The following is a 17,546-nucleotide window of genomic DNA, read 5'->3' on the forward strand; positions in this document are numbered from 1 at the left end:
TCTTGTTGGTAATTTGAATATTTCATGCACTGGCTGCCCCCACCTGATTGTCCTATATACTCCCTAAGACAGGCTGATGATTGTGGTTCTGGTTCAGTGACTTCCTTATCACCACCCATCTCCACAAGCAAGACCACCGGTTGCCTTCCCACACCTGTGCACCTGGAATGTCCAGAACACCCTCTCCCTGCACAATTTCAAGCCCCACCCATCCACTGGATATCGTAGTTTACCTCAATTTTCAGTTAACCTCTATAGAGCAGGGGTTATGTCTCTACTACTGTGATTCCAGCCCCTAGCCCAGACCTGACACAGCTGAGGGGTTACAGCTCAGTTGTGTAAACTCTGAGGGAGCTGAGACTAGCCCTTTCACCCTGGGGTCTCTATAATGGCACAGAGTCTGGCACATGGCAAGTAGCTGGTCTGCATGCCCAGCTGAATCTTCTGATTCTCTGAATTGCCTCATTGCCCCTCTGCAGACTTTTCCTCCCCATTTACTGGGTAGCCTGTCCTTCCTACAGTTCAGCAAGGTCTCCCATCCCCAGGCCTAGACTGTTTGGTTTCCTCACCTTCCAAAGGCCCACCTCTGCACACACCAATTAGCCTACCACTTCCCAGAGCAGTTGTGTGAATTCTAGTCCTTTTAAGTCTGGCCTGGCAATCCTGCCTCCCTTTACAAGGTCCTCATCTTCCCAGCCTCCCTTGCTGCCAGAGGTGGCCATATCATCTTATTCTAGCCACAGAATGGCACCGGAAGTCTGTTGAGCTTGTGGACAGTTCAGCCCTGTTACAAGGTAATAAGACAGGACAAATGTCCTATTTTCCTCACTTGCTTTCCCATCTCTGGGAACATGGCAGCCATCATGGAACCAGAAGGCTGTAGGCGGAGATATCGCCAAAATGCTTACAGGGGTACAGTGGAACGGTTAGTGGTCCTCGGGCTCCACCACTGGACTACAGTAAGCAGCCTTAGCTTATTACCTGGACTAGGCATCACGTCCTTCTCAGGGTTATCTCACCCATGCCCATGGTTTCTGTTACCTCCTGGACACCAATAATCGAAACTTCTAGTTCCATCCATTGGTAGCCCCATCTCTGAATTTAACCCATTTAAAGGATTCCCCTACCTACTCAGTGGTCCAAAATTTAACCTCCTCTCCCACCTCCCTCTCCAACTGGCCTGCCTCATGGTGTCCAGTTCCGACATGTGGTCATACTGGGCCTCTCCTCCCTACCTCCTGGTTTTATTGGGCCTTCCCAAGTGTCTTGCAAACAAACAGCCCCTCTACATACACCAGTCTCCACCAACTAGCTTCCTCATACACTTGGGTGAATCTCTTTTCTGTTTGATTTTTAGTAGTTCATCCTCTATTCAGCCTGCCCCACCTGCTTCAACACAATGTTCTACTGTTGCGTGGACATAGTCATGCCATGTCCCTGGCCCACCTCACTGCTCTCCTAGATGATGGAAACCAGTTACAAATTCTCCAAGGTCCCAGAACTCACCATGGATTGAGCCCACCCCCACCCCTGCAGGGACTTGCAATCAGGTTTTTCACTTTAGACTTTTTAATATTTCATACAGCGATTATGGTGCATTCAGGAACCCAACCCCCCAAACCCCACTAGGAGGGCCCCCACCCCAGCCCTCCCACCCCATTTGAGGGACCCAGGTTTAGAGTGGAGGATGGGGAAGTAACCACCCATCTGGGACCGACCTGTCCCTGCCCTGCCTCACCCTCCCCAGGGGTTCAGGGATAACACCTGGGCCCGGACCCCATGCACCCCTCTGCCCCTGCTTGTGCACATATACACACTATGGCTCCTTGAAGAGTTGGTCAGTTCCTGGCAGGGCCCTACTCAACAGCACCGAGTGGGACAGGGGCGGGAGGGTTGGGTTAAGGAGACCCTGAGAAGGAAGGAGGCCCCAGCTATGGGACAGCAGGAGGGAAAGAGTGGGGGGCCCCCCACCTCGTCCACCTCCCAGAGAGTCTCCGGTAGTCCACAGGTCCCCCTGTGGCCGAGGATGGCGGGCCAGGGGGGTAGGAAGGCGAATGGTCAAGGCATGCTTTCCCTTAGCCGACCCCAGGGTCTGGTGATGGTCAGGGCTCCAAATAGGGGCTGTGTCCCCGCCTTGGAAAGGCTGGGAGCGGGGCTTCATTGCACAAAATACTGTGGGAGGGCCACACGCAGGGGGTGGGGCCCAGCCAGTCTGTATACAGAGATATTGCATTTAAAAAATGAAAACCTCATTTAAAATAATTAAAAACAACAATGAATGAAACAAATAAAAAAAGGCCCACACAACATGAGGCAGGTGGGGCAGGCAAGAAAGCAGGCAGGGGAAGCCTCAGACCCAAGGCATTGCCACATCCTGAGTCGAGATCCCCCAGCCCAGGCTAGCTCCGGACCCCTGGCTGGCCATGGGGTAGTGGTCCTGGGGGAAGGTATGATGGGGAGGGGGGGAAAGGCCTGGCCTCAGCGTGGGAGGCTGGCAGGGCCATGCTGTCCGCCGGCAACTACCGAGACAGAGAGAGACAGACAGACAGACAAGACAGACAAACCAGGCGAAGGAGCGATGAGAGCTTTGTTAGCACCCAGCAGACAGGCCAATGGGTGGGCTGACAGGCCAATGGTCGGGTGTTCGGACAGGCAGCGGGAACATGTGGGCAGGCGAGCATGAGTCAGGCAGGTAGGCAGGCAGCAAGCGAGGAGGATGCGGCTGGGGGCTGCCCTGTGAGGGGAGTGGCATCCCTCCAGCTGCTGCCTGCTGGGGCCTCGGTCTGTGGCTTAGAACTCAGCTCAGAACTCGGTGTCCACCACGCGGAAAGCTGGCCTGCCTGGAGGGGGAAGCAGAGCGGATGGCTGTTGGTGGGTAAGCAGGATGGTGGCTGGGGCAGGGAAGAGGGCGAGGGCCACACCTACCGGAGTCAGGCATTGATGAAGACCGAAGGCTGGCCTCCTTTTGTAGCTGGATCTCCTTTAGTGCAAATATGGAAGTAGCTGTGGATGAAGAGAGACACTGGGAAATGACCCACAGGGCCATCCAGGATCACCTCCCACATGGCCCCCTTGGCGGAATTAGAAAAAGCTGCCTTTTCTTTGAGAGGCTTGACTTTCGCCTATCAAACAATCCTTACACACAAACCAGCTATAGCTAGGGAATATGGAATATGGACTATTACATAATGCCAGAAAATCAGTAATTCTGTCAAGTGTGATAATAGTACTGCAATTACCACCTGCTGAGTCTAGATGATGGTGCTTGGGATTTTAGTTTAATCTAGTGGGGAGATGCAGGAAGTGGGCCAATTTTTAAGGTATATAATATTGTTATGAAAAATATTTTAGAGACACATGCTGAAATTTATAGATGAATGACATATCTGGGATCTGATTCAAAATAATCAGAGGGAATACAGATAAAACCGTATTGGCCACAAGTTGATGACCTGTTGGGAATACTTGGGGACTCATATTATTTGGTCTAATAGATAAATATATATAATTCTACTTATTTTTTTTTTCTTAAAAAGATCTTATTGGGGCAGGCTCCTGGGATTGAGCCTCATGTCGGGCTCTCTGCTCAGCTGGGAGCCTGCTTCTCCCTCTCTCCTTCTGCCTGCCGCTCCCCCTGCTTGTGGTCGCTTTCTGTGTCAAATAAAATCTTTAAAAATCTTATTTGAAAAAGAGAGGGAGATAGAAAGAGGAGTATGGGGAGGGACAGAGGGGAGGGAGAGGGACAAGCAGACTCCACAGAGCCCAATGTGGGGCTTGAACTTACTACCCTGAGATCATGACCTGAGCCAAAAGCAAGAGTCAAATGCTTAACCAACAGAGCCACCTAGGTGCCCCTATGTATTTATTTATTTAAAGATTTTATTTATTTATTTGACAGAGAGAGATCACAAGTAGGCAGAGAGACAGGCAGAGAGAGAGAGAGGAGGAAGCAGGCTCCTTGCTGAGCAGAGAGCCCGATGCGGGACTCGATCCCAGGACCCTGAGATCATGACCTGAGCCGAAGGCAGCGGCTTAACCCACTGAGCCACCCAGGCGCCCCCTATTTATTTTTTTTAAAGTAACCTCTATACCTAATGTTGGACTCAAACTCACAACCCTAAGATCAAGAGTTATATCTCCACTAACTGAACTAGGCTGGTGCCCCCAAATATATAAAGGGGAGCCTGAGTGGTGCAGTCAGTTGAGCGTCGGGACTCCTGGTTTTGGCTCAGATCATCTCAGGGTCCTGAAACTGAGTCCCATGTCGGGCTCTGCTGCTTTAACTCTACTCTCTCTCCCTTTCCTTCAACCCCTCCCCACCACACACTCCCTCCAAAACAAATAAATCTTTGGGGTGCCTGGACGGCTCAGTCAGTTAAGTGTCCAACTCTTGGTTTTGGCTCAGGTCATGATCTCAGGGTCCTGGGATTGAAACCCGTGTCGGGATCCATGCTCTGCTGGGAATCTGCTTGAGGACTTCTCTTCCTACCCCTCTGAGCCCCTCACTCACACTTTCTATTGGAAATAAATCAATCTTAAAAATAAAAAAGAGAACACCCTGTGTGATTACATTTCTGCATAGTTCCAAGAATGGGGAAAACCAATGTTAGAAGTCCAACTAGTGGTAATCCTTGGGAAGGGGTTAGGGATAACTAAACGAAATAAGAGGGCACCTTCAGGGAAGCTCCTCATATCTTATTTCTTCTTTCTTTTTTTTAAGGTTAGAAAGAGAGAGAGAGAGAGAGAGCGCACACAAGCACAAGCAGGGGGAGCGGCAGGCAGAGGGAGTAGGAGAAGTAGACTCCCTGCTGAGCAGGGAGCCTGATGCAGGACTTGATCCCAGGACCCTGGGATCATGACCTGAGACAAAGGCAGACGCCTAACAAACTAAGCCATCCAGGCGTCCCTCATATCCTATTTTTTGGCCCATATGCCAGTTACACAGGTGTGTTAGTTTGTGAAAATTCATTGTGATGTATACTTATGATCTGTGCATTTCATATATATTTTATAAGAAAATGTTTACTAGAATAAGGGAAAGTGATGTTGCATCTATCTTTATGTATGTTTGAAAATTCCCAGGAAAGGTAAAAAGGAACCGAAAACCAAGTTAATTTTTGTAATAAATGCATCACGTGTCTGAACAAGGATGTGCTACCCCAGAGGTGACACAACCCGAGCCCTGCACAACCTGCCCAGCCTCTTGTCCCCCCCAGCCCCCCACCAGCTTCACTCACTGTCAGGAAGTTTGTGGATCCGCTCCCCCAGACTGAGGAAGAATGGATGTTTCATGGCGTCCTCTGCGGAGATCCGATTGCGACCTTCAAACTGAGTGGGGGACAGGCGTGGGGAGAGCAAGGGGCAGTGAGGGCGGCGGCAGTGTACTGAACACCTTCAACAAGCAGGACTCTCTTCCTCCCCACCCCTGGAGCTCCCCCGTTTCCCCACCCCTAGAATCCCCTAACCCCCAAGGCTGGCCCAGGAAGGTGGACTCACCTGCAGCAGCTTGTTGAGGAGGTCAGCCCCATCGCTGTCAAGTCTACAGCAAGGACAAGGGGACCTGCTTTAAATTGAGTTTGGGCACTCTGGCCCCTAACACTTGCCCACCCACCCACCAGTCTCACCGGGGTGCATGGCTCAAAAGGGCCTCGGCTCGATACTTGGGGTAGTTGTATGTCTTGAACTCTTCGTTGGATAGAATGCCTGGCCACGTCTCCTCAGTTGGGGTTCCTGGTGGGGAAGAATTACCCTAAGCATCCACAGGGCATCACTAAATGTCCCCACAGCTCCTAGGGCCCATTGCTCCTCACCCAAGATGCGGAAGATGAAGTGCAGCTGTTCCTCCACGGTGGAGCCTGGGAAGAGGGGCCGGCCTGTGGCCATCTCATAGAAGATGCAGCCCACACCCCTAGGCAGGGAGGGCACAGTGAAAAGGGAGGCAGTCGGCTGACTGGCCATTGTGACCAAGCCACCGCCTTCACTACACAGCTCCTGCCACACTTCCACCTGTCCTCACCACATGTCAATCTGGGTAGAGTAGTCCGTGGACCCAAGCAGAATGTCAGGGGGTCGGTACCACAGTGTCACCACCTCATTGGAGTAGGTCTTCGTTGGAATCGACTTAGCTCGGGCCAGGCCTGGGAGGTTGAGAGAAGGGGCAGCTGGAATTGAGGAGGTCCCGGGCAGTCTGGGGGAGAGGACAGCTGGGATGGAGAGCATCTTAAGCAAAGCCTGGAGAAGCTGAAGTGGACTGAGATTAGGTAGTCATGAAGAAGGAGGGTCTGAGAGGATAAGGCTGGGGCGTCACGGGGAAGCGGGGGGTGGGGGCAGGGTACCAAAATCTGCCAGCTTCAGTTCTCCTCTCTCGTTGATGAGCAGGTTTTGGGGCTTGAGGTCTCGGTGTAGCACCTTCTGCCGGTGGCAGTAGGCCAGGCCACGAAGCAGCTGGAACAGGAACAGCTAGGGACCCAGGAAAGGCAGGTGGAGGTCAAAGTATATCCAGCAGCCCGACCCCCAGCAGACACTGCTCCCCCTCCCAAACACAGACACTGAGCCCAGAGCCTTATCTCACGGAAGAGGACAGGGTCCCAATGCCCTCCAAGGGCTCCCAGCAAAAAAGCCAATCGGGAAAAGTCTGTTTCTGGGAGATTTGTGGGGTGGAGTGGGTGAGTGGGGGCCCCCGTGTGCCCCCGCTTCCTGCCCCACACCCACTTTCACATTGTGCATGTTGATGACGTTCCCACAGTCATCCAGGTACTGCTTCAGGTCCTTGTCCTGAGGAGAGGAGAGGAGATACAGGAGAAAAGAGGGGACAGTGGCCATCTCCCCACCTCCCTCCAGGACCAACCACCACTCAACCTTACCAGGTACTCAAAGACAAGGGTGAGGGACTTCTCCGTGTGGATAATGTCATGTAACGTGACAATATTGGCATGTTTGAGGTCCTTGAGCAGGGACACTGCAGGAAGCATGGGAATGAGATGGGGGAAGAGTTAGGACCCCACCCTCAGGATAGAGGCGAGGATGAGGACCAGACAGGGATGAGCCCAAGGTTCCTTTCTTTCCCCGTGCACTCTGGGGTAGTGGCTCATAGCCACTGGCTCTATCCCACCCGGTGCTAGAGAGGGGTGTTCCTATGTTCCAGATGTGGAAACTAAGGCTCAGAGAAGAAGTTTGCAGCAAGAAGCAAGAACCTGGGCTTACAGCCCCAGGCTTATGTGACATTAGATATTCACAACCTGTCTTTGCTTTCTGCAAAGGGGTTTTGCTTCAACCCTCAGTACAAAGGCTCTCAGCTTCTATGAAATTGAGTTTGCACATGTAACCTCTACGCAATTCAAGCTCATTCCGTGGGACAGTCAGACTAGAAACTGTCATGTCAAGGAAACGTTAGCACTTCCATGGGTGCTCTCAGAAGCGGACAAAGCAAGCACCTGGCTTTCTAATTCCTTGGTCTCTTCTCCGAACAGGAACATATCTACAGTTACCTCGATTATGACCTAGATATCTGCACGATGGGCACTTTCTACTGAAAGCCAGCGTCAGAAGCGAAGTCCCAAAACCCCCAGTCTCTGTGCTCACCATGGGGTGTGTACAGATGAGACATGGGGAGAGCCCGGGAAGCCTGGGACAGCCTTCCTGGGTGTCTGTACCTTCCCGGATGGCGGTGCAGGGAGCCCCTTCTTCGTGTTCCAGTCTGATCTCCTTGAGTGCCACAAGGTTGTCTGTGAGCTTGCTTTTGCCTTTGTAGACGGTGGCATAGGTACCCTGGAGTGTGAGGAAGAGTGACAGGAAAGGAGCTGGAGGCTACAGGAAGCTCTCGCGGCCCCCTATCCCCACCACAGGCCTCCCGATTGTCTCTCACCTCACCCAGCTTGTCCAGCTTGATGTACGTCTCCAGTTTCCCAAAGCCAATCTCAGACTGTGGGGTAAAAGGGCAGATTGAAGCAGGCACACGGGAGGGGCCGGGGAAGAGAGAAGTGGGCAGAGGTGAGGCGAGGCCAGAAGCAGGAGACGCTCACCAGGCTGACGCGGCGGAGGCGGCGGCTGAGGGGCTTGTCGAAGATGGGGCTGTTGAGGGTCAACTTCTCAAGGTAGCCCTCAGGCAGCCGGATGTCGGCTGGGAGTGACAGGCGCTTGTTGATGTCCTAGAAGGCAAGACAGGTGGGAAGACCATGAGTGCCACCTTCCCGGGTTCCACCCTCTTCTCTCGTCCCACCACCAGCCAGACAGGGTTAAGCACCTCGGTGGAGATCTTGCGTGGGGGATGGTTGCGCATGCGCACCCTCACTGGCGACTGCACCTCATCCGAGGACGTGGCTGAAGCCTGGTCACTCTCCCCATCAGACCCCATCTTCAAGTCCTCATGTACAATCTCTGGTAGTGAGGACAGGGGGAGGAGGGCAGACCAGTTGAGGTCCAGAGCCCCAGGAACCCCCCCCCCTGCGGAACACACTGCTTCATCACACAAATACACACAAACCCCCCACGCCGCCTGGAGTCCCTCAGGCGAGGGTGGCAAGGCCCAGGAAGGTTCAGACAGGTCGCGGTGGGCTGAGTAGGGGTAGAGGGGCAATAGTCACCTAGTGGAGCACCCCCATTCCAGGGGTGAGCTGAGACTGGTGCTGGCCCAGGGCAGGCAGGCACCCGTAGGCCTGAGGGGGCCATAGCGGAGTGCAGGGGAAGGGCAAAGGGAAGGTTGGGGCAGCTGCAGCAGGCAGGGCACGCTTCCTCCCCCTGAGGCCTGGGCACAAAGCCAAGGAGAGGGACACAGATGGACAGATAGAGGGTGCTGAGAGGATGGCAGGGAGGGAAAGAGAATAGAGAAAGGAAAACGGAAATAATACAAGTCTAAGGGGAACTAGGCTGGGAGGCAGCTCCTGGGGACCAGTGCTGGGGGCAGGAGTGATCAGTGGACCTACCTGGTGCAGAGCTGAGTGGGCCCCGTCCGGAGCGAGGTTCCCCAGGAGCGGCACGAGTGGGTACCTCTCCAAGGTCACTGCCACCGCCACCCCCACTCTCATCCAGGCCTATCTGTTCAGGGGCACCATTGGTCTTGTCCACACCTCGGCCCCCTCGGAGTGTCATCGACAGCTGCCGCTTGATCTTCTTCATCCGATCCATGGCGACCTGAGCAGGAGGGATAGATGGGAATGGGTCCCACGTTAGCACTTGCCTGACCATCACGGGCCCTCTAAAGCCCAAGACAACTTAGTGAGGTACACGGACACAAACCTGTGTCAGTGCCCACCCAACCACTGTGGAGGCCTTGAAACACTTGGGATTCCCAGAAACCTGGCACAGATGGGGACCCTTGTCAGTGCCCACCCACCTACAGCCAGCCCCTGGGGACCGCACTCCTGAGTAGCACACCTGGGTGTTGAGGCCTGGGTGGCTGGCTGAGGGCAAGGGCCCAACTGGTGGACTGTTGGCCTCTATGGGGGCAGCCTCAGTGTGGGAACAAAGGCCCCCACAGCAGGCATTCTCAGGTGCAGTGGCGGTAATGGGCCCAGCTGTGGGTGGGGCGAGGCGCTCTCCCAGGACTGAGGGGCCACCAATACGGCCCTGGACTCGCCCATAGAATGGCATGTTCCGCCGGCACCAGCCCCACATCACCCCCCAACTGCCAAGGCAGAATGTTCCCCACAACCATAAGGACCCGCCCGCCTTCCCCAGCAACCATTGTCAAGGTGACTAAGTGGACTACCCCACTGGTCTACTCAAGTGAGGGGTGTACGGAGAGGGGAGTCCTGCCCAGACCCAACCACTGGGTAGGTTGTGGGGAGTGCTGAATCTCAATGGACACCAGCTGTCCTGAGGGCTCATGGAAAGTTTCAACCAGGTTGGGACCCTATGGGTCCCACTCAAGATTTTTATAAGCCAGGCCTTATTAAAATTTTTTCTACTTGAGAGTGCACATCTCCCTTATCACCCCAAATAAATGTCCCAGTCCTCAAGGGTGGCCCACAAGGTCTTATCCTATTCACCCCATTAGCTTCCTGGCCTCACCTCCCCCCACAACTACTGCCAGTTGCTGTTCTGCAACCACAACCAGCTGTCCCACCTCAGGCCCTTTGCACTGGCTGCTCCTGGTGCATGGAATACCCTTCCCCCAGATTTCAAAATAGCTCACTCCCTCACCCTCTTCAGACCCCTTGCTCAAATACCACCTTTTCCATGGATAATCCTCCACAAATAACCCTACTTAAAATCTCAACCATACTGAGCTCCCCCTTACTTTGCCAAATTATCCCCCCAGCACTTATCACCTCCTCAGAAATGATACCACCTACTTATTGGTTTCTATATTCTTAACTGTCTGTCTCCTCACCGCCATAACTAGAAGATCAGCTCCGCCAGGGTAGATTTCTGTCTGTTTAGGTCACGGCTATATCCTGAGGACCTGGAACAGTGACTGACACAGAGTAGACGCTCAAAAAGTGCTTATGGCAGAAATTAATGAATCAGAAGGCTGAGGGCCTAAGACCAATCCCCACCCGGATGGGCAGGGTAGGTCTGCTACTTGTGAACAACTCCAGAAAATGTGGCCCAGGGACATTGGCATCGCAGGAAGATGACCTAGATGGGGCCGCTGGAGGGAACAGGGCCACCAAAAGGCTTAGGCTGGCCTTCTTCTGCTTCCTCCTGGGCTCCAGGCCAGCAAGGTGGGGGAAAGACCTGGCCTAGGAACCATCTGGACTCACAGCGGGCCTAAGATGGCCCTGGGCCCAAGGGAAATAGAGCTAGAGAGGAGGTGGGAGGATGAGGTGGGGCTGGATTCGAGGAGAGAAGTGGGTCATCTGTTACCTTGAAATCAGACGCTTACCCCACTGGTCCCTATACCCTGCTTCTGCCTGCCTGGCCTCACCACCCCCAGGAGGAGCAGAGGTGCCAGCCTAGCAGAGAGACCCCAGCAAAGAGGATGAGGTCCATTCAGAGAACCCAGGAGAACCACAAAAATCCTGATCCAGCAGGCCGAACACTGGACCTGAAGCTGAAGAAGGAGAAGCATGGCCAGCCCCAAAGGCAGTCTTGCATCCATGGTACAAATACTCAGTCGGCTTTGCCTGTAGTGGCAGGGAATGGGGCATCTGTGGGGACGTTAAGTAGGGCTGGATGGAAGATGAGGAGGGAGCCAGAAGGAGCCAGGGTCCATAACCTTTAACTGGAAACTCCAAGAGCTGAACATGTTCCAGAATTCAGTTTTGGGGGGATTTTAGGAAGACAGGATACAAAATCTGTGTATCACGTAACATTCCCAGCAGGGGTGCCCTGGGCAGACCTTTGTGAACAGAGACACTTGAACATTAATATACAACAAAACTTTTAAATATTATTATTTCCATTTTCTGAGCTTTTTAAGGGTTCAGAATAGTAAAGGAAGGAACAAGAAACTGGATACACAACTCCACTCAAAAAAAGGGCATATGTCCTTCCTGACCCTCCGAGGACATACACCCATCCTCAGAATACTCTCACCCTCAAAGGCACTCATCACCTCACACCACACTGTCCACTGAAGACATAGTCATCATACTCTAGTCATCACGGTCACCACACAACTCGCACCGAAAACACAACATCCTCATCCTGTCCAGAAACCTATAAGCATAAACTGGCCCCTCAAAAAGGCCTCCCTGCATTTTAACAGCACCTGCAATTTCCCCATTTATTTCTAACCCCCATCAGCACAGGAAGCCCCAACAGAGCAGAGCACTGTTTGCATAGGCTCGGGCCCCTCAAAGTTAACTCTCACTGCCACATTCTTGGGTGCCTCCTAGGCCAAGTTGCCCGTTAGCTTCTCTAAAGCACTTACCCCCATTAACACGCTGTTCCCTGTGCATGATTCTGACCCCTATTAACATGCACTTGGGACCCTCTACAGCTGACCCAAATTAGCACTCACTGGACCTTCACACTGCCCTGAATCTCATTAACATGAGGTGAAACTTGCCAGTCCCTGACCTGTTTTGCCCACTCAGGCAAAACTATCAGTAAACCCATGTTCTGGTCCTCTCACTACCCTGTCCCCACCACCCCCCATCAGCACAAGCTGGACCTTCACTTCACCCTGACCTCTATTAGCACACACTGGGCCTCACACAGTGCCTCCCCATTAGCACACCCTGAACCCTTCACTCAGCCCCATTCCCCAGGGACATACCAACACAGTGTTCTATAATGGCCTGGCCCTCATTAGCGCACCCAGGTCTTCACTCTGCCTGGAGCACCATTAGCACACACTTCAGCCCTCCATGGTTCTGAATCCACTTTATCACACCTAGACCTTCACATATTCCTGTCCTTTATTTCTCTTTGCTTCAAATCTTTCACACCTATAATGCCTGTTGGTTCACACCTGAACCCCTTCACAATCCCGATTCTCCTTACTGCACCCCCTGGAACCTCAACACACCCCAGCCCCCCATGGACAAAAGCACACTGTCTTCACAACGTTCTGACGATCACTAGCATTTTCCAGACCTGATACGGCTCTGACTCTTCCCCATGGCACACATTTAAGCACCTCCAAGGCTGGTCACTAGGTTTTCATATGTAACTGTCCCTTATCGCATCCTGGAGTCTCACATCCCGTCCTCATGGATGATTGGGGACGAATGGACACGGGGACACACACCCCATCTTGATCCTTAATATATTGGACCTCTTACAGTGCTAAGACATTTTCCTCACCACTGTGCCCTCCCACCTCACATATATCCATAACTTCTGGTACTCAGTAGCACAGGCTCGGGTCTTCCACCACTCTGTCCCCGTTAGCATATCCTGGGCCTCATACTACCCAGCCTTTATTAACACACACATGTACCCTTTACAGCTATGACCCCCATTAGCAACACTCAACACCGGAGTTCTTCGACTACCCTGACCTCCATGAGCACTCTCTGGACCCCAGCACGCTGCAGTCCCTCACGGACGAATACACAGTATTGACACCATCCTGATGCTCAGTAACACACACAGGACTTCAGAGCCCTGATCCTATTAGCATCCCTTCTGCTATCTCTACCACCTTAACCCCCATTAACACACACGGGGGTCTCTCCACACCTATAACCCTGTTTGCATACCTCAGCATTCCTAACATGCTCTCCCCCAACACACACCGTCGGGGCCCTTCACTGCCCCCCTTCCATTAGCACACGCTGGGCCTCAAGCCCTACACAGCGGTTAAGACTTATCACACGCTCCGACCCCTCCACAGCTCAGGCCATTAGCAAAGCTCGAGTCTTTCACCACCCACTTCCACATCCTCTAGTCCTTTGATCACCCTGCTCCCCATTAGCACCCACAGGACTGGGTTCCCAGTTCCCAGTTCCCAGACCGGGCCCAGGGCGGGGCCAAGGTCAGGGAGGCCCCGAATGACCCCCCGCCCCGGTGCACTCTGGGAAATTCGCTGGGGGAGGGGGCACTTGCCAGGGGTGCAGCCCAGACCCCTGGGCACCGCCCGGGGTCTGGGTTGGTTCTGCAAGAAGATGGGCAGCCCCCACCCCACGTCTCGGGGACGCGCTCACCGGCGGGGGCGCGCGAGCAACCTCAGCGCCGCGGGGCCGGCGCGGCGGCGCCTGGGGCGGCGGCCCGGGCTGAGGCCGCGCGACCTCCTTCTCCTCCTGTTCGCCGCAGGCGCCCGTCCCAGTAGTCTTCGGCCATGGCTGCTGGGCCCGGGCCGCCGCCGGCTGAGGAGGAGGAGGCGGCGGCGGCGGCGGCGGTTGAGGCGGAGGCGGCGTCCCGCTCAGCCGGCCATGAGCTTGGCCGCTGCGGGCGATGCCCCCGGGCTCGCTGGCGCCCGCTCGAACCCGAGAGCTCACGGCGGCTCGCGGCTCAGTGCCGACTGCTTGCGGAGACGCGGCAGATCCCAGGGCCGAACACCCAACGGCCCAACCGCCGCGCGCGCCGCGCTCCACGCATGCGCACGCACGCGCTGAAAAGGCTGAAGTGGGGAAGGAGGGGACTCACCTCGGACTGCATGTACCAAAAGACCCGTCCGCAGCGGGAGGGGGCCCGGCCATTGCGCGCCCACCGGGGAATGTGGCGCCAGCCCTGGAACGGCGCCAGGGGGAAGTGTAGAGGTTGCTTAGTACTCAGTTCCGATCTTGCTAGAAGTTTGCTAGTGCCAAGGTGGGCAGCAGCCGGTAACCAGCGTGCCGGTCACCACTCGGTCCCCCTACTTGGTCTCACTTGGTACATTCCCATGGTGGCAAACGGGACTTTGGCAAGGAGGAAAAAGACAGATGAGGCAGTCAGTCTGAGTCCCTTGAGGTGCCTTGGAAGGCAGGAATTTCAAAGGTTCGCGAGAAGATGACTTTTCTAGGAGAGGCGGCCTGGAGAATCATTGGCTTTTACCACCTTAGATAGGACAGAGTCTAACCCCGCCCAGCACCCCCCCCCACCTCCTCCAGCTCTTTCCCACTGTGAACGTGTGCGGCCCCGCCCTTTGAGGTTGTCGCCCAGCCAATCGGATTTGCCCCCTGGGGTGAGGCAGAGCAAGAATGAAGGGCGTGGCTGAGCTGAAGAGGCGTGATTTCACTGATCCGTGCCACGCCTCCGCCAGGTTTTCATTGGCTTTCAGCGCTGGGGGCGGACACTTCTTTTTGTTCGGAGCGCCTCTCTCGCCACAGGCCGAATATTCTGCAAGATGATTGGTCAAAAGAGCGTTCAATCGTCTTTCGCCCCTCCTCTAAACCCCTCCCATTCCCCCCCACCCCAGCAAGACGCACGGGGTGGAGCCTAGGCTGAGAAAAGAGGGAAGGCGGACCTTAAGAGAGGAAGGTGCGTTACTGCGCATGCTTGGGGCTTTGGGTCGGGAGGAGACCTCTTTTCCGCCTCACGCGAGTATTTGCGTATGCACCCTGAATTGGGTTTCTTGCCTGCCAGCTCTGTTACCTCTTGTCTGCCAGAACCCCGCCCGTGGCTCTCCCCAGGTCTGCGGTTTTCTGTTTTATTTATTGAGCGCCTGTTGTGTGTCAAGCACTGCCAGCACACCTTAAGCCCTCACTCCTCTATGCCTGGAAAACTCCTACACTGTCAATAAGCCTGGCTCAAATGGCGGCAGCTTTTGGCAGGCCTTCTGGGACATCCTTACACTGCATCTCAGTCCAAAGCCAGCTTCCCCGCCTCTTCTGGGCTTCTTTTTATGGCAGCCTTGATCACACCAGTTAGAGTATTCTAGTAAGGTTCATACTAGCGAGGGTTATCAGAGCACGATGGGAGTGGAAATACTTGACAAAGACAGAAGTCCACCGTGGGCTAGACCATCAGGTCCATTACTTCTTTGACCTCATTTTCATTTCCTACTCTTCTTCCTTTCACTCACTTCTTCTCACTCCGCTCCAGACGCATTTGTTCCCTTCAAGCTGTTTTTGAATAAAGCAGGCACAATCCAGCCTCAGGGACTTTGCACTTGCTGTTCCCTTTGCCAGGAATATTCTTCTAGATACTCACATGCCTCATCCCTTCACTTCTTCCAAGTCCTTGCTTTAATGTCACCTTCATGAAGCCTTCCCTGAATACCCTATTTAAAAATGTCTACCTGCATCCCATTCGAGACCCCCAGACCTAGCCCTACAAACCTTCTGAATGACTTGTCAACTTACTACAATTTACTTGTGTTTGTTCTGGGTCTCACCCTAGCAGAACATGAGGCACCCCCGCCCCCCACACACACCTACACACACCCTTCAAGGCAGGGATTTTTATTTATTTATTTATTTATTTATTTATTTATTTTTTAAACATTTTCTTTTCTTTTAAGATTTTATTTATTTATTTGACAGAGAGAGATTACAAGTAGGCAGACAGGCAGGCAGAGAGAGAGAGAGGGAAGCAGGCTCCCTGCTGAGCAGAGAGCCCTATGCGGGGCTCGATCCCAGGACCCCGAGATCATGACCTGAGCCGAAGGCAGCGGCTTCACCCACTGAGCCACCCAGGCGCCCCTTTTTTTTATTTTTTATCCATTGTTGTCTCCAATGCCTAGAATAGTGCCTGTCCCATAGTAAGCACTCAACAAATGTTGGGGCAAATGTTCGATGGCAAATAGCTCTAGGTCAAGAGACAACCATGTAACACCCTTCCCTTTGTGCCTGCCTGGTGCAGGGGGCCCAGTGAAGTGACCCAAACCCTGCCCACTGAACTCTGGTCTTCTATCTTGTTGGTGTTACAATGGTAGCCAAACAGGACAGAAAATGGCACATGGGGGAGTACTGAGATATAACCAGGATTCAGGGGTTCCTGCTGAAGCTTTTCTTGATCAAGAAGCGTTTCAGGTACGAATGAGAGAGGAAGGTGATCCAGGAGTTCGGCGGTGAACAAAGGCACAGAAGTGTCTGGAGAATCACGAGTTATAATGGGGGGGGAGATAGTGGGCGAGGAGCTGGGATAGTATTGAAAGGGGGCAGAAGTTTGTGTTCAAGTGTCAGATGGTAGCAGCAGTGGATCAAGGTGTGGAGTGTTTGGGGAACTCTTAAACGGCAATGGAGAAAGTACCTCTGGCAGGAAAACCTCTCCACTTGACCTAAACAGCATCACCACTTAATAGATGCTAGAGGTAAAGCACTTCAGTCTCCAACATCCTAGAGGGGAATAAAAAGGAAGTATGGAAGGATGAGGTAACCTAAGCAGAGCAGGCCAGGGAAAAAATAATCATGAGGGAGGCAGACAGGGGCATAGGCTGTGCCTGGGGTCTAGAGCTGGCCTGGGAGGTGGCAGATGTGGGGGCAAGCTGTGAGGAGTGTCAGGCCAGGTTCAGGGATAGGTTGTGCTATTCCCAGTACCCTAGGTATGAATGAAGGAATGAGGGGTCTGTTTTTTAAGTGGGAGAAATAAGTTGGGCTTCTGGCTGGGTGAGGGAGAGGTATGAGTGGCATCCCCAGGCACCAGGTGGCCAGTCTGATTGGTGCTTTCAACTATCTGGAGCCCTCAGTCAAGACCAAGGACTAGCATGGGCAGCTCTGCAGTCCTGAGGGCAGGGGCGGGGTGGGAGCAGCACTGTGGTGAGCCTGCTCCAACCAATCAACAACCCACAGCTGGCTCTCTTCGCAAAGGTAGGAGGCCTAGGGACAAGCAGACCAGACCTGAGGAGGGAGAAGGGTGGAGTGGGAAAGGGTCTTTTCCTCCACAGATGTTCTCAGCCAAATATTTTCATTAAAAACTGCAAAGTCTGCATAGTCATGGACATTCCTCAGTCCAACAGAGTTGTTCAGGCCCCCTGCAGCTGGGAAGCTGAACAAGGGCTCCATAGGCATTCCTGGTACTGGGAACCAGGATGGTGAAGACTTGTCCAAGGGCTCAGGGGTTTAAGCCAGATGGGAAGGGATCTGTCTCTGCAGGGACATAAGCCATGCTGACCGAGCCCTGGCTGATGGGTCACAGGGGACTTTCTTCTTCGCGGAAAGAACAAGGTTAGAGAAGTTACAGGGTTTGCTCAAACACGACTCCTACTACCTCTCAAAATCAACATGGCAGGGAGTTAGAAGCTGGAGAGCTGGACAAGGTGGAATTCGAATCCAGCTCAAATATAGTCACGCGGA

At 53.7% G+C, this 17,546-nt stretch overlaps 1 protein-coding gene across 10 annotated transcripts; it reads right to left on the minus strand.

The window, feature by feature from the left end:
• Positions 1-2,569: 2,569 nt before the first annotated feature.
• On the minus strand, positions 2,570-14,394 carry CDK16 (cyclin dependent kinase 16). 10 transcript variants are annotated; one of them, XM_045068427.1, is made up of 17 exons: positions 13,978-14,394; positions 10,331-10,414; positions 8,922-9,129; positions 8,243-8,376; positions 8,022-8,147; positions 7,865-7,921; positions 7,653-7,767; positions 6,864-6,958; positions 6,712-6,774; positions 6,336-6,459; positions 6,017-6,137; positions 5,811-5,908; positions 5,625-5,730; positions 5,497-5,560; positions 5,238-5,328; positions 2,926-3,003; positions 2,570-2,865 (listed from the first exon to the last, which is right to left on the minus strand). In XM_045068427.1, the coding sequence occupies exons 2-17, from the start codon at positions 10,334-10,336 to the stop codon at positions 2,798-2,800; spliced, it is 1,554 nt and encodes a 517-aa protein (XP_044924362.1). In that variant the 5' UTR covers positions 10,337-10,414; positions 13,978-14,394; the 3' UTR covers positions 2,570-2,797. The 10 variants fall into 10 exon arrangements, with proteins under 10 accessions (XP_044924362.1, XP_044924363.1, XP_044924361.1 ...); XM_045068428.1 differs by lacking the exon at positions 13,978-14,394 and adding an exon at positions 13,536-13,655; XM_045068426.1 differs by lacking the exon at positions 10,331-10,414.
• Positions 14,395-17,546: the final 3,152 nt, after the last annotated feature.

The sequence above is a fragment of the Mustela putorius genome, unplaced genomic scaffold (assembly GCF_011764305.1).
Source record: "Mustela putorius furo isolate JIRA1106 unplaced genomic scaffold, ASM1176430v1.1 tig00003903_pilon_pilon_pilon, whole genome shotgun sequence".
NCBI lineage: Eukaryota > Metazoa > Chordata > Mammalia > Carnivora > Mustelidae > Mustela > Mustela putorius.

Coding starts and splice junctions, on each gene's coding strand:
- CDK16 (XM_045068423.1), bottom strand. CDS start 9,612: ATGTGGGGCTGGTGCCGGCGGAACATGCCATTCTATGGGCGAGTCCAG. Junction 6,775..6,863: donor CCCTTGTCTTTGAGTACCTG/GTAAGGTTGAGT, acceptor TCCTCTCCTCAG/GACAAGGACCTGAAGCAGTA. Junction 5,909..6,016: donor TCTACCCAGATTGACATGTG/GTGAGGACAGGT, acceptor CTCCCTGCCTAG/GGGTGTGGGCTGCATCTTCT.